The sequence below is a fragment of the Cupressus sempervirens genome, chromosome 10 (assembly GCF_028749045.1).
Source record: "Cupressus sempervirens isolate cs-2001-9-10 chromosome 10, ASM2874904v1, whole genome shotgun sequence".
In the NCBI taxonomy this organism is placed as follows: domain Eukaryota; kingdom Viridiplantae; phylum Streptophyta; class Pinopsida; order Cupressales; family Cupressaceae; genus Cupressus; species Cupressus sempervirens.
The window spans coordinates 37,445,173-37,462,633 of NC_143127.1; the positions used below are offsets into that span (position 1 = coordinate 37,445,173).

Genomic DNA, 17,461 nt, shown 5'->3' on the forward strand with positions numbered 1-17,461 from the left:
CCTTATTTCCCCATTAATTATTATCGTTTCATGTACATAAGGCCTAAGAATATTTCTGATTTTCAATCGCCTTTTATTGAACAAATATATTATGACAGAACTTGAATGGAAACAATTGTCGAATACTCTAAAAAGGTTGTCCTACATTTACCAAGTTGTATAGTACATATAGAAGTTCATTAAAAAGTGAGCTGTACTTTATTTCTCCACGGTATTCTTTTGCATTTCATCCAAAAATACCATTTAAATCAGAAATGCTAGCTATAAAAAAGTAAGAAGAAACTGGAATAAAAATACTATTACTCACAAAAAATCATGTTAAGTAGCGTGCAACTCCTCTCATTCTAGCATTTCACTCCCTTCAAGTAGCCATCATTATCATTAAGCAACTAAAAAGCTTAGTTTGATTTTGAAAATTGCAATTTCATGTTCAACAAGCTCTTGACAATCAGTGCATTACAGCAAGAAAAAAAAACATCCATTAGAACTGAATAATGAATAGAAAAGTTCCAGTTCGAAGACGTAAATATTTTGTTAAATTTCCTACAAAATCTTGCAGCCATAATCCAAATGAGCTGACATTTAACACTTTACCTAACCGTACTCAAAAATCCGACAGAATTTTGGCACTGATGGTAACTTCAATGGTTTTCATGTCACCTTATATATGCTAAAAAGATTTAATGCTCAGGAGCACATTGTTATTTTACTTTTTCTTCTCTGTGGTTCCAGCAGACCTGCAAAGAAATACAATATGTAATGATGTATCAATTCCAGATAACATAATATAAAACCTGCAACATTAAAAAAAGCAAGTCTAGTCAGTCTAACAATGTATAAAAAGTACAAAAGAGTGTTCCCTGCATCCCTAGGGTAAACCCACGTTATTGACAATAAGGAGATCGTGGGGATGGTAGAGCAAGGACAGAATATCCCCAACTATTCCCCAAGTGGGGTCCACCTAGCTGGGATGGCCTTAAGATTGGGTAGTCGAATTTGGTATTTTATACACTACCATTTACAAGTTGAATGGAAATATGACTAAGTGTTGCCTTCGTATGCGTGACGAAATTTGTAGATTGTTACTAAATTTATAGTATAATTTTAAACCATAAAAAAGAGTCCGCCATTAAACACTTTAAAATACACCAGCCCCCATTCTGTTGTCACTACATTTGTATTTTAATCTAAAGCCGAACATAAGCCACATAAGGCTTCCACCATAAAAAGCTTTAATATACAATACCCCCTATTCTGTTGCAATCATGAAATGTGGAAAAAGTTCCTTGCATACTAAAAAAAATTGTCATTCACCATTACAAGTTTTGCAAAACTGAATGCGCGACGATAATATTGTTTTGGACTGCATCAGATTAAATCTCACATAATTCAATATTGCTCATGCTTAGCCTCTGCTGAGTCAATCTCAATTTTGAGAAATGCTACTATCACACTGGTTACTGTGAAGAGATTTGGAAAGTACATTAATTGAGTCGACAAATTTGCTTAGATTTCACAAGGCATATCGACAAAGCAACTTAATATGGGCCTCTTTGTCAAGTTCTATTCTCTCGTGATTCCTCACCAACCAGTCGAAGCTCATAATTACCAGTATAAGACGCAACCCATACAAAATTTAGCTTGTGTTGGTGCATCTACTGCTAACCATTTTATTAAACAAGTTGCCTAGCATACTTTTGTCAGATGACAAATGGCAACAGGTTTTAAGATCTTTGGAAGCAGCAACTGCAGAGCCATTTGGCAGTGCAAAGTATGACACTACAAAATCATAGAGAGACTCGGTCAATGGCTTACTTTCTACACAAGATTGGGGTGAAGACATAATTTAGATTCATTGTCTCTGATGTAAAATGTCACTCAATAGTAAAACAAATATATATTTCAGCCATTTTCACAAGTGAATACATAAATGACATTGCAACTGCTTTTAGTATTTTAATAATTGATTTTTATTATATACTATTTTAAAAATTATCCTGTGTCATCCTCCCCCCAATTATGGGAAAAATAGCCATTGTGAAAACTAAGCCTGCATCCTGCATCCCCTGCCCTAGAGACTGTTGAAGACTGATAACTTCTTTTACTATTTTTAATAATTCAATTTTATATATATATAATTTTAAAATAATAATGCCATCCCCTTGCCAGTGCTAAAACATTTCTTGTGTTCTCCGTGTCCCAGTGACTGGAAGACTCACGCTCTACCAGCCCACATTGTAGTCGCTAGTAACACCTACAAATCATTCAAATTCAAATTCTCTAACACCTAAAGATCATTAAAATTCAATTATGTAAATTAAAGTATTTAAAAGCATAAACAGCAAAATGGTTGAAAAAATAGGCCTGGCACGTTTAGCTAGAAATTAAAATGAAGTTGAAACCTTCAATTCACCAATTTGCTCCCATTATAAATATTATTGTTGGTACCCTTGAGGCTTCTTGAACCCTTGAGCATATTCGGGACTACTTTGACACTCAGTATGGCGACAATTGAACTTTACTTTTAGGCTTTTCCTTGTTTCCAATCATTGAATGAACTTTGCTTTTAGTTTTTCCTTGTTTCCAATTATTGAATGAACTCTACTTTTAGTTTTTTCCTTGTTTCCAATCATTGAATGAACTTTTCTTTTAGTTTTTTGATTTTTCCTTGTTTCCAATCATTGAATATGCCTAGAGATTAAATGGATTTGTAACCATAAATCCACCTATTTGCTCCCATGATAACTATCAATGTTGGTACCCTTGAAAGGACCCTTGAGGCTTCTTGAACCCTTCAGCATTTTCAGGATGGACTACTTTGGCATGCATTACTATAAGAATTGAACTTGAGATTTTCCTTGTTTCCAATCATTAAATATGTCCCTTGCCTTCCCTTGCTAATATCTTTGTGCTTCTTTCTATATTCCAATCCAGATACAAGGTCAACTCAGCCTATCAGGTCAGGATGGGTACACATATTTTACCCTCTGTTCTGCTGGGACAATGGCTTCTTCTTTGGGCCCCACTATGCATCCTGATATATAAGAGCCTATCTACTCCCTCTAATCTATTTGCATCCACTCCTGTACATTTTAGATGCCCTTCCACACCTTCCACTGGAGCAGATCATCAACACAGCTGAGAATGTGGATAAGTAACTGCATGATTTCATGTCACTTGGACTTATCCTCCAGTCACTAAAAAAGTTAAAACTAAGTTGGCTTTTTTACACTGCATTTCTTGATAACTGGAAATGAAATAGATTAAAGTGGAGATAAGAGTGAGAGTTTGGGGGTGAAGCACATCAACTAACACATTTTGAGTGCCCTTTCAATGCCTCCAAGCCTATGGCCAAGAGAGCTCTCTTTTGCCTTGTTCATCCCATAGATGCCACCTTCACAATTATTTATGCCTCAGTCTATGTCATCCCATGTTGGTGGTAGTGGTAGTGGTATTCAAAGTGTTAATTCCCCAAGAGGAAAAAGGAAGGCTAGTGGTAGTGGACAGCTAAGGAAAGTTTCACGTATGTTTAATATACAGGTTGGGCATATGAAAGTACTCCATTGCTGATTTTATTTTTGTCCATACCATCCCATTTCATGTGGCCCGTTCTTCTGACTTCAAAAAAAGGTCAAAAATACATCTTCTGTTGGTCCCTGTTGCCAAATATATACTAAGGTGACTACAGTGATGGAGGACATATGGAGAACTTGGGCAAGGACAGGTTTTCCAGCCGTGGTGTATGGGTGGAACAATATAAGCATCAGCCACTCATCAACATCGTAGTCACGTGGTCAAAATGGCTCTTACTTTCTTACAGTCATTGATTGCTTAGGGAAAAGCACAAGAATGCAGACTTGCAGTTTAACATTTTGAGAAAGGCCATTGGGGAGGTTAGCACATCAAACATTGTTCAGATAATCGCTGATTCAGCACACATGCAGATTGGCTGCTAGATGGTGCAAGGTGCCTACAAGCACATAAAGACTCTATGTTCTGTTCAGCATTGCGCAATGCATTGAGAGACGGAGAAATTAGATTGGCTAAAGCAAATGGTGGCAGAAGCTAAAAATATTCAAATGTTTGTTCGCAACCACCACACCTCACTCGCTCTTCTCAAAGATATATTGAAGTAAGGAATTTCTCAAACCTGTGGAGAAAAGAAATGTTACATAATTTTGTTAAGAGAGAATGATTAAGGTGAATGAGGCTCTACAGTTGATGGTGGTGAATACAGAATGGAATCAAAGTAGCTGAAAAAATCCTCTATCCCTTCTCGAACATGCAAATCCACATATTCAATCAGATACCTATCCAACACAATCCAGATACATGTTGAATATTGCACACATATGTGCCCAAAAACCCTTGAATGACAATGATAATTTGGCAACAAGCTTGAGTGAATTACTTTATCACAGCCAACATTCCTATATTATAAGATTAAAAAAAAATCAAAAGGAAGTTCTCAAATATTCTCCATTCCATCCATATATTTTTTGGATACGCCTTTCTTTCATGTTCATTGCTATAATTTTCAATGTGGGTGAGACGAAGGGTGGATAATTCTCAATGTGGGTGAGACGAAGTGTGGAATCTCTAATAAAAACATCGCAGCATGGGGTCCTCAAAAGAAATTCTAGATGATGCAATATTGGGTACTGGTTTCCTACCCAAAAACAATACTTGGCTTGTGATTCTCAAGCCTGAACCACAAACAATGGTCCTTGGGCACAGTCTATCATTATGAAAATGGGCCAAGGCAAGAAAGGATGCAACCACAAGACCAAACAAGGGGCCGATTTCTTTAAGGTTGCAACTGGTGTCTCTTGTGGGCAAATAGTGCACTAGTCTTCTGCGTCCACTTTAATGAAATTGAATCTACTAACAAGAGGAGGAGGCTCCACGAGCATGAATCACAAAACAACCCTACTCCTTTTTTATTTTGTTAATAGTAAACTCAATACATAGTAAATAGGTATTAGTTTATCAATCATTTATGGTATGTAATCAGATAATATATGCAATGTAAGTGTGTACACAACTTTACTTCCAGCAACGTGCTATTTCAAGTCTAAGATATTTTACATTGATAGAAGGATTCTGAAGTTGAAGTAGGTGTTTCTGAAGCCATTTAGAAGTTTCAAACAACTCCAAATAGATAGATAGATAGATAGAGTTGTAAAAACAAAACGACAAAACAGACATTTGGAATGTTACATAATTAGGTATTGATTGTGAAGCTCACAATAATATTCAAATATGGAACATCAACTATCAAATATAACATAATTAGGTAACTATCAAGTATAACATAATTAGGTATTGATTGTGAAGCTCACAATAATATTCAAATATGGAACGTCGAATATAAAATATAACATAATTAGGTATTGAGTGTGAAGCTCACAATAATATTCAAATATTGAATCACGGAGCAAATTGTTCAACTTGTGATATTAACTATGGCTACTTTGGCTACATTAATTCAAAAAAGATAAAGAAGCTATTGTTTTAAAAGTTAAAAGAGCCTATGAATGGGCTCATATGGGTTAATCCATCTTCTAGGGTAGTTGGTGATATGTTGTGGGGAAAACCAAATAAAGGTTGGTAGAAATGTAACTTTGATGGTGCTTCTAAAGACAACCCAAGACCATCAGGACCAAGATTTATCATTCCAAGTTGGGACAATAATTTAATTGCATGTGGGGAAAAAGACAAGTAGATGGAACAAATAAAGTAGTTGAATCTGAAGCAGCATTATTAGCCGTTAGGGTAGCCTTCACGTAGAAGTAGATTCACAAATTAATAAAAATATAGTAATTAAAGGATATATGCATGCTTGGCATCTACAAAATTGCATATAGATCAAATCAAAAAGGAATTGATGCCCCTAGAAAACTATAAAATAACAAATGTTTGAAGACAAGTAAATAAAGAGGCAAACACATCATTTAACATTTAAAATAGAAGAGACCAGAATTGAGGATTTTGGAACTTAATCATGGATTAGGAAAGCTGAATTTAATAATCATTACCCTCCCATCACCCTCAAGAAGCATAGAAGAGCATTAAAAGAGGTTTTTAGAATTGGGAACAGCATAGGGGGATGGTGAAGTGATTGTGTATGAAGGATAAAGTGACATGCAACCAATGTAACACAAGGACGCGTCCCCCCCCAAAATCTGGGCCGTCTCGGAGACAGGGACGTCCCCGGGACGAGGGGGCGGCATCTCGGCGTTTCGGGCGGCGCCACTGAAAGCGCCACCGCCGCCGGAGACGGCGAGACGTCTCCGAGACGGGGAGACGTCTCCGAGACGGGTGCGAGGGGACGGCAAGGAGTCTCCTTCGTTGTGGGGGGACGCCTGGACGTCTCCCGCAGCAAGCAAAAAAGACACATAAAAAAACAAAAAGTTGAACGCATTTTTAAAATGTTTTAATGTTTTTTATTTATTGTATTGGATTGTGGGGCCCATCCATTCCTCCTCCTTTCTTTAAAACCCTTCTATTCTTCATTTTGATTCACATTTGCATTTCTCATTGTTTGCAACAGCAAGAAGAAGAAGAGTGAAGAGCTGAGATAAGGGTTTGTGCAAGAGTGAAGAGAGTGTTTGCAAGTGAAAAAGGAGAGCTTAGGAGCAAGAAGAAGAAGAGGAGGGTGGTTCTAGGTTCCGGTTCACCGAATCTTGTTGAAGTTTTTAAAGCAAAAGGTAGGGTTTCTAACTTTCTAACGAATTTGTATGATTTCGAAATGCATGTTTATGAATGTTTTTGTTTGTTTAGACGACCTCTGTTATCATTGGACTCTTTGAAATATCTATTAACAAAAAAAGTTAAAATTTAACGAAAATTGACTTCCAATGGTTCCGTAGGATTTGGGCTTTTCTGAGCCGATTTCAGTATGTAAGAATTAACAAAAAAAGTTAAAAAATTTTAACTTTTTTTGTTAATTCTTACATACTGAAATCGGCTCAGAAAAGCCCAAATCCTACGGAACCATTGGAAGTCAATTTTCGTTTTAAATTTTTTTTCTTTTTGTTTTTTTTTTTTTTTTTTTTTTAAATATTTTTTTAATAAATTTTTTCCAATATAGTTCTAAGAGAGTGGAAGTCGTCAATTATGATTATCATTTATAAATTATGATTATCATTTATCATTTATAAATTATAAATTTCAATAATTTAGCTTTATTAATTTTTGTTTTTTCATTTTGTGAAATGCAGTGTCACAATGAATACTCATAGTGATGATGAGATGGAATTTCATTCAAATAGTGGCAGTGAATCAAAATATGAGCCTGAGCCTGAGGTTAGGGTTGAGGATGATGATAACACTGTTGAGAGGGGTGACCATGAGAGTGACATTGCAATTCCAATTGGGCCAAATCAGCAAGGGACCCAAACTAGTTCCACTTCCATGGGTACTGATTTTATACTATCTGGTACTCCATCTACTGATTGCCCCTCCCCAGCTTTGGCACAGTGGGCTAGGGGTAAGTTTGATCCAAAATCTCCTTTAAAACAATTTGCCACTAGAATAACAAGTGGACAAGGAACAGGTGGCACAAGAAAGTGGAGATGCAATATTTGTGGTGAAGATTGGTATGGTAGCATCACTAGAGTGAATGCACATTTCCTCTTTTGGACAGGTAAAGGTGTCCAACCATGTAAGTCTTTGGGTGAATCCACAAACTTGAAGATTAGAATTGAATTGAACAAGCTTTGGGGAGTTCCAGAGGACTTGGGCCTTCCAGTGCCTACTACTTTGGCTGGTAGGCAACAGATTCAGACTATACAGGAGGTGCATGAGCAACAAATACAGGGGCAACAACACCGCACATGTCTTCTTCTAGACCACAACATAGAGCTTCATCTACTTCATTGCTAGGGGCAGCCTCCGTACCTTCCTCTACTTATAGCTCTATAGGTGTAGCAGCAACTGAGACGAGCAAGGGGAAACGCAGGGCACAGTCTAGTGACAACAACCCTATAGCAGAATTGTTTGCAGCCCAGACGAGAAAGAAGTTAGATGCATACATTGGGAGAATGTTATTTGCCAATGGCGTTCCACTTCACATTGCTCGGTCTCCTTATTTTAAGGAGGCATTTCAGAAAGTAGCGAAGGCGGGATTACCATCATATGTGCCACCAGGTGAGCACAAATTGAGGACTAAAATCTTGGATGATGAGTATGCCAAGATTGGTGAGTCCATGGAGACCATGAGGGCTGTTTGGGAGGAATTGGGGTGTAGCGTTGTCATGGATGGGTGGACGCACATTAAACACCATCCGCTCATCAATGTCATAGTCACATGTACAGAGGGCCCATTCTTTCTTAGGGCGGTTAATTGTTCGGGGCATCGAAAAGATGCTGATTTTCAGTTTCAGATTCTTCGGGAAGCCATTGAGGAGATTGGGCCACAAAATGTGGTCCAAGTAGTGACAGATGCAGCTCATGTGTGCAGAGCTGCAAGGAGGCTTATTGAGGCCACATATCGGCATATTTGGTGGACTCCTTGTTGTGTGCATGCTATGAACAATGCTCTAAAGGACATGGGGAAGATTAGTTGGATAAAGGGAGTGGTGAGTGATGCTAGAGATGTGCAAATGTATATCTGCAACCACCACACCTCACATGCACTATTTAGGAGCTTCGCCAACAAGGAGTTCTTGAAGCCAATTGAGACACGATATGCATCCTATTTCATTCTCTTGGAGGGAATGCTTGATTTGCAGGAGCCACTGCAACTAATGGTTATGACAAATGAATGGAATAGGTGGGATGGTTCCAGGTCAGAGCAGGGGATAAGGGTGAAGGATATAGTTAAGAGTGATGTATTTTGGAGCGATGCAAAATACATTGTTTCTATTATTAGGCCAGTCTTTGAGGTGATCAGGTATGGAGATGGGGATGCACCCACACTTGGAGAGTTGTATGAGTGCATTGATTCTATGCTTGGGCAGATGAGGGTAGTTGTGCGAGAGAAGGACCCCACATTAGCCTTCCACAATGATCACATTCGGCCTATTATTCAGCGTAGATGGGACAAACTTAACACACCCTTACACATGGCTGCATATGCATTGAATCTGAGGTGGTACATGACTAGGCCTGGTAGAGTTACACCACTTCACGATGATGGGGTGATTTATATTATTATTATTATATAACACTTTAAGACTTAGATTCTTATCATTTTATAAATTAAAATCATTTATATTACTAGTATCTTGATTCTTCTATTTGCTTAATAATTTGTACTTTTTAAATTTTTTCAGGTGATGGAAGGGTTCTTCAAGTGCATAGACAGGATGTATGACCCTGAGACAGCAGCTAAGGTTCGCATTGAGTGGACCAAATTTGCTACTCTTAGGGGTTACAAACAAGCGGCAAAGGCAGATATCAAGACTATGGCACAAGAGGATCCCATTTTGTGGTGGTCAACTTATGGACCGAAATCTACAACCACCACACTAGCTATTCGTTTGCTGTCCCAGGTACTTAGTTCCTCAACTTTTAACTTTTCATTGTTTATTGTTCAATGATCATTGTTCAACTTCTAATTCCCGAGTCTTACATTAGCCAATTATTTTTCATCTCAGGTTTCTAGTTCCTCAGCTTCTGAGAGGAATTGGTCTACATATAGCTTCATCTATTCTCTTAAGAGAAATAGACTTACCTCTCAAAGAGCAGAGAAGCTACACAGTGTGTTGCGTATCAATGACCGCACCACAAGTGTGTACAAGGAAAGCCCAGCATCACGATGGGATGTAGAGCCTGAGGAGCCATCGCAAATTGATGAGGAGGATGATTTAGATCCAACCACAGGCCTAGTTGGTGTTCCCTTTTCAGCACTTGATCTTGGAGAGACTGATAGTTCCACTGGTGATGAGTTTCAACCTCCAGGGGATGATCATTGATCATTGATCATTGATTTGGCATTTTGATTTGGACTCTTGGAGACTTGTAGTTTTTGTTTGCATTATATGCTTATTTTGATATCATGGTTCATGGTACATGATACTTAATTGTAATCATCTTTATGTCATGAGTCATGACTCATATGATCATTGATTACAATTAGATAGTAGAATCTAGATACTCATACTATTGATCTGAAGACTGATATATAGACTAATATTTATTATTTCGAATATTTTCTAATGTTCATTGTTTGTTTGTTATAACTTATTTGATCATGAATCATGACGTTCTAGTTGAAAACTTCAGTGCAATGTTCAATGTTTTTTACATCTATGTATCTTATATTGTATAATTGTAGTACATCTTTTCATAACTAGCATTTTAAGTATCATATATATAGTACATACACCCCTGCTCCCTTCGCCACCCCCCCGTCCCCTGCCGCCGTCCCCTCGCCGTCCCCAAATCAAGGTCCCTCTGTCCCCCCGTCTCGAAAACTTGTCCCCTCGTCTCCTAGGGCGGTGTAACTATGCATGCAACCCTTGAAGAACATTGTATTAATTGTGGGGATAGACAGAATGTTTTGCCTTTCAAACATCATTGTTAACAATTTAACTTGAAGGCTTTCGAGTTATTAAGAAAGCATGTTCTTGCTTGAGAGTGAAAGGATAAAGACTTTTACTTTCACCTCCCCCAAACAACAGAACCCTTTTAGATAACAAAGAAGCCAATAAACAAAATGTTTATCTTAGAAGAAAACAAATTCACAAACGGCGCGATGATCATTTTGGGAGAAATGTTCAATCAAGTGGAGAATTGCCACAGAATGAACACACATGTGTTCTCAATGATTATGGCATGGTGGCTACAATTAGGAGGAAAATGACATTATCAGAGTGGTTATGTAGATCAATGTTCCAAGCGCATTCCATGGGGCATGAATAAGATTCTTGAGAAGTATTTTGAAAGTTTGGGGATAAACTTAGCTAGTAAATAGAGTGGACTTGAGAAGATTGAAGGAACAAAGCATACTCCATTTGTGTTGAGATTTGAATGAAAATTGCAGGAGGTAAAGATTCAAGGAGGCTCATAAAGGTTGGTTAGCAATTAAACTAATTATGATGATTTGCATGCTAGGAAAAGACATTGCCAAAATGAAGAGGGCAGTCGAATGGACAATGGAGGATGAGGTGAAGACATATGAATGGCTTGAAATGTGTAAAGAAGAGTGCGGCAATAAATGAAGTTGTCGGAGGACCCAAATTTAGTGAGGCAAAATTGAACGAATCGCTGTGAGAATGCAATTGCAGAAGGAATGGACACAAAGAAGCACCACCAATTTGACGAGAAAGATTACATGGGTTCCAATGTTTAGTTTCATCTCCAAGTATTGGGTTTGTTTGTTTTGAAGTTGAATTAGTTGCTTTAAAGGTCTAATTCTTTGGTATATGATGTAATTATGTCTATGAGAGACGACATGACAGATTATCAGCTTTCTGTGTCTCTAAAAAACTTGTAAAATTTAAAATTGACACTGTTACGGACTTGGAGGGGTGGGGAAGATTGCAAAGAAGATTGATCTGCATTTTGATGTTGGTGAGTAGTTTTGGGTTACTATTATACATTAAATTAATGTAGTTTCCATGAAAATATTAAATCTATTCCCGAGAAAAGTTAAAAGATCTTACTACAATATTTTGCAATTATCTATGAACAAAGCAACAAGAATATCCATCCACGTCTTCAAAACTTTTCACATAATCTAAAAGGCATTGCAAATGCAAATGTGCGTAACATTTTTTTATGATGAATTATGCGAACGTAATGATGATGATATCTTATCAACTCAATCAAGTGCCTTTACAAAAATATAGAGTCTTGACTTTTGATTGTTATTTTTTGACAAAAAAGATACACCTTTACCATTGTAATTTAATATGTTTCTTACAATTTCACATTGATAAGTTTATTATGACTTATAAATGTGGCATGTTTACATGTAGATTTCAACCCTGCTTAGTGCATTTACTTATTTTGACAATTTTGAAGATTAATTCCTTCTATTAAAAAAGTATAATTGTTTGTTCTAATTTATAATTATTTTTTAATGTTTACTTGCTGACGAAATTTAATTGGATTTTATCTTTGCAAAACTAGAACATAAACACAACTCACTTCATAACCCATACTAGAAATACGTGTCCCTTTCAATTTGGGAGATTGCATGTCAAGCATTGGAAATGATAAGCACCAACTGGTTGCAAAAAATCAATATTTAAGAAGAAAAGCAGGCCTAATTGCTTCAGAATCAGCCATTAATGGAATCAAATAACATCCACTACAAGATAATAAAATGAACCTATGTAAGGGGTTTTGTTACTATCAAAACGGAAGTCACTCTGGAGTGTAAGCCCCCGTAAAGAACAATATGGCCCCATTAGTCTAAACCACATGGTGCACTGCACAAAGTTGTGGAATAACAATCAAGTACAACCCGTGTGGTTGTAGCCTACCCATCACAAATAAATAAACATCAGCAATTACTCTGGTAATCTTGCAGGGATATGCATATTTAGCAACCGGCAACATTCCACAGAAAAACAACTTAACCAAATCAAAAAAATACAGAATAATTTCATCAAACTCCATACAACATTCTGAGACTTCAAACAGCCTTGAACTACATATGAACAACACCCTGGATAAAACCCATTAATCCTATGTTACTGGTTCGAGTTCAAGTTCAGGTTCAGATTTGAAGAACCGGTTTGCTAGTATGGCAAAATTTTGAAATGGGGTTTGGATCTGTTAGTACAAAAACATGTATAACATGCATATACATATACATATGTATGCAGCCAAGAGGAATGAATTAAGATTTGAATGCCACATAGTATCATAAAAACAGAAAAAACACTATAAGCTTGTAATCATAACATCATATCTATTAGCAACACCAAAGTAGTGCCAATGTCAATGAGATCAGTTGCACTAATAACATTCCTGCTTTCTAAGTTGTCAAATGCTTATTACTTTTTCATTGTACAGGGAGCTTGTTAGTTTGTAATTAACATCCTACTTGAAAAATGTTATATTATTAGCTTAAATACTACCTTAAAAACTCCCTTCACCTATTGAAAATGTTTAATGTTTAAAATATTATTATCACCATACAGAGCTTCCAATTGAGTGGACAGGGGTCATTATCAGCAATTGGACATAAAAATTTCACTAGAAGATATCTTGAGTGATAGTTTAATTTGATGTAACAAATATGATAATATCCAAACTTCAGCAAATTTTGTTTTGCAATATTAAAGATCTTTATTCAAATTCTATAATAATCATTTTCTGCACTAAATTATACAATGTTTCTCAGTGGAACTGTACCTGGTAGGCACTTGGTTTTCCTGGATCTACCCTGGTTCAACCATGGCTTGACCTAGGTTTGGCCTGAAGGGAAGGAACCAGTCTGCCTGGGCTCGAACCCAAGTGGAACCCAAAAGGGAACCAGGACTAGAACCAAAAACCAGTTTGAAATTCGCCTGGTTCAAAGGGCTAGGGGTAGAACTGGGTAACTAAGCATTAATCCATACCCTAATACAAAAAACCATAGGAAAACAAATCCCATCTCCAGATCGCCCAGGAATTCAGAGCCTAATAAATAAAGCTGCTTCCCAAAAACCAAATCCAATCAAACTCAATGCACACAATCCGAAAATGGAAAAAGAAAACCTCTTCCCATCTCCAACTCCCCCAAGACAGAGAATCTTAAAAGACATTAGTACGTGTACTGGGGTTTCAACAATAAGTAGTTAAGAAAAGGCTCAAGAAAATACCAACGATATCACTAGGATATGCAGGCATACTGATGACCGGAGTTCCTAATCACTTCACGAAAGCAAAGTAATAGGATCCGTCTACGGTATATAAAACTAGTTACCACAGGATCTATGTTGATGGGATGGTATAATTCTAATGTCAAATGTTTTGCATCTCATGAACTTCATACACCAAAACAAAATCATATCACATTCACGGTCACATTCAGTCTACAAAACAATAAATTGCAGTTGATGTTTCGGTACCGACACAACCCTAACATAAGCCCACAGGAATGGCAAAAGAGCGACTGTTGAACTATACAAGATTAGTGTACCTCATCTTGCGAAGGACATTGGACATCTCCTCACGCTTCTTCTTGGCTCGCTTGTGGGTACCGAGCTTCTTCTTGGCCACCTTGAGAGCCCTCTTGTCCTTACCAACCTTCAACAACTCAGTTATTCTCTTCTCATATGGGGCGAAACCCGCAACTTCCCGGATCAATTTCCTAACAAAATCTGTCCTCTTGCTTCGCTTCTGCGAACACGGCCCATTCAATTCAAAAAAGATTTATGGAAAAAAACTCTGCAAGGGTGTGGGATAAACTTTCAAAGGTCTTGGTCGTAGCTTACCCCTTTCTTGTCTGAGGGTCGAGGTGCCAGCTCCCGCCTGGTTACGACATGCCCTCTGTTTGTTCCCACGAATATGCCACTCTTTGCCTGCGGAGGCGCCATTTCTGCTCTGCAAACTCTCACACAAAATCATTCTCCCCATTTCTACGTTTATTCATTTCTTGAAACCCTAATTCCCTCAGGTGGGGAACATGAGTTGGCGGACATATTTCTTACGGAGTCTTTAGCTGAGGGGATGCTAAACTTGTGCGACCTAACTTGGAGGGCAACGTCTATACAGCCACGAAAATGCACTTCCTTACGAAGGAGAGGACTTGGAATGTTTTTTTCGAAAAGTTATAAAAAAACAATGTAAAGGGAGTTCATTTTCGTGGCTGTATAGCCACGGACAACTTGGAGGGGTGCATATAGTGTGACATAGCTTATATATATACTAGCAGTCACATGCTTTTGTGCATGTAACGAGGAGTCGAAAGGATTTTTTTTAAGAGATTAAATAAATTTATGATGAAAATGTTACATAACAAATTGAAAAAAATGAAATAAAAACATAACAATTATTTTTTTTAAATTATATTTTCCTTTGTTTACTTATTCTTTAAACATAAACTATCTTAAACACTTTACATTTTGTAGAAATAGAGGGAAAATTAGAAACTTACTAAGAAGAAAGAAAATTTAGAATAAGATTGATAATGTAATAGGAAACTTAATTTTCTAAAAATGAAATTTTTATCATCAGAAAATCCTAAATAATCTTATTAAGAAAAAAGAGTAATTTAGACTAAAAACTAAAAAAATTAGAAAGTTTTCTCAACATTGATAATGCAATGAAACTTCAAATTTTTTAAATGATTTTTTGACATCATCAAAAACCATAAATAATCTTTTTAAGATAAAACAATAATTTAGACTACAAAATAAATTTATAGACTATCAAACAAAATTACATTAAGACATTTTTACTAAAAAAAATTCACATAAATTTATTACCTTTACAATTCCTTATTTTCAATATTTTATTATCTTAAAAATAGAAATTTATGTAATAGTTAGATTAGTCGGTTTCCTTTTTATCTAAGTTTTGAAGAAATATGCTACTAATGGTAATCTATTTTTTATTGTTAAAATATATTAAATGTAATAAAATGGTATTACAACTATGTGGTAATTTTTATTTAAGATAACTATTTCATTATATATTATTTTCTTCTCAAATTGTACACTAATACATAAACCATTCTTTTAAAACTCTATACCCTATAAATTAGCACCATTTAATCTGAATGAACATATGCACAAAGGACATAAAACTTACAGTTCACAAGATCGAAGAAAATGAACAAATTAATTCATAGAACGAAGTTGTGAATAGCATTCAAAGGAATTATAGTTGGAAGATTCAAGGCCATTTTTTTGTGGGAAATTGATCATAACAATTGAGATAAACATAATTTCATAAAGAAGAGAAAGCATAGCAGTTAAACTTAATAAAAATCTTGTTTCCTTCATTAAAAATACGCTTTTACCCACTTTACATCCATAGACTTTTCATGTTTTGCAAGCTTTTCTATCTGATCTCTCAACGATTATCTAGTAATTTTCAATTTAGTTTTTATTTATTCTAGTGAGTACTAAAGAAGTGATACACAATTCTCATAGAAAATAAGAAACATATCAGAAATAATTTAGTAGTATGCATTTTACATTTTTTCTAAATATATTATATAAATAGAGGAAAATTAGAAACTTGCAAAGAAAACCAAAAAATTGGAAATATTTTCTAAGATTGATAATACTAAAAGAAAATTTTAATTTCTAAAAATGAATTTTATCATCTTTAAAATAGACAAAGTCTTACAATATTTCCTTTCAAAAAAAAAAATTCTTAATAAAGAATTTCAACATATAATATAACTTAAATAATGACTTCAACATCTATATCAAGTTCAATGAATAAATATTTAAATATTTGAAGATATGAAATATAATACAATATTTTTATCAATTTTATAAATAAACATATGAACATCTAAATATAAGAACATTAAAATCAATAAATAGATAATTATATATACAAAATCTAATCAGATAATAAAATTTACTTGTTTAAAAAAAAATATTTAATCAAAATAATATAATAGTCCTAAAGGCTCAATTTAATTGGAACCCTTATAAAATTAGATCCAAAACAAATTTAAATCTAAAAATGTAACAAACTCAAAACTATCCTTCAAATATGTTATACAACTACAAAACTTCTTGGTCCTCTTCAAGAATATAGTCATTTTGTATGCTATATCTCTGACGAATATGAATCATTTCTTGGTCTTTACATGCAGCAATGTCCTCCCTCGAAATTTGATATCACAAATTAAGAAGACTTGGGATGTGAAGGCAATTAGATGCTTGAATAAAACAACTATTTCATAAATAATGTAAAGAAAAAATAAGAAAGCCAACAAATAATCAAAATGCTCGCATCAGTCATTTGGGAACAGATATTTGGGATTCAATATAGTATTTTCTATATTAGACAATAAGTGCATAAAATTTATCAAAAATATTTGTCGTCTTTATGGGATTCTCAATACAACCTTTATCCCTTCTATGTAAAGATTCTCTTTTAATTACGAAATATTAGGCTTTGATTTTTGCATGCTTATTTTAATTGATTTAGTAAACAAAGTACAACATTAAAGGAAAGCATGGAAAGAATAATATTTCAATTTTAGAAATTTTCTAAAACAATTGGTTTTAAGTATATCATCAGAAAATCAATTAGAAAGTTTAAAAACCGATGAGTCTTACAACATTTCCGTCAAAAATACAATTTTTTGGGAGCAAAGCTCTCACAATAAGCCTATCGGCTTAAATATAGGAAGTCTTTTTAAGCTTAGGGGATGTTAAATATGTGCAACCTAATTTGGAGGGCTGCATATAGTATGTAGTATGGCATAGGTGATAGTTGAGGGGATGCTAAACTTGTGCAACCTAACCTGGAGGGGTGTATATAGTATGTAGTATGGCATATGTTACTACATTCCTTACGAAGTCTTTTTTAGCTTAGGAGATGCTAAACT

At 35.4% G+C, this 17,461-nt stretch overlaps 1 protein-coding gene across 1 annotated transcript; it reads right to left on the bottom strand.

Annotated features, from left to right (window-relative positions):
* Positions 1-375: 375 nt before the first annotated feature.
* On the bottom strand, positions 376-14,503 carry LOC149532446 (large ribosomal subunit protein eL36y-like). The gene is made up of 3 exons (XM_089802995.1): positions 14,379-14,503; positions 14,084-14,283; positions 376-737 (listed from the first exon to the last, which is right to left on the bottom strand). Exons 1-3 carry the CDS (start codon positions 14,478-14,480, stop codon positions 707-709), a joined length of 333 nt encoding a protein of 110 aa, XP_089659121.1. The 5' UTR covers positions 14,481-14,503; the 3' UTR covers positions 376-706.
* Positions 14,504-17,461: the final 2,958 nt, after the last annotated feature.

Coding starts and splice junctions, on each gene's coding strand:
- LOC149532446 (XM_089802995.1), bottom strand. CDS start 14,480: ATGGCGCCTCCGCAGGCAAAGAGTGGCATATTCGTGGGAACAAACAGA. Junction 14,284..14,378: donor GACCCTCAGACAAGAAAGGG/GTAAGCTACGAC, acceptor CCGTGTTCGCAG/AAGCGAAGCAAGAGGACAGA. Junction 738..14,083: donor AATGTCCTTCGCAAGATGAG/GTACACTAATCT, acceptor ATTTCTTTGCAG/GTCTGCTGGAACCACAGAGA.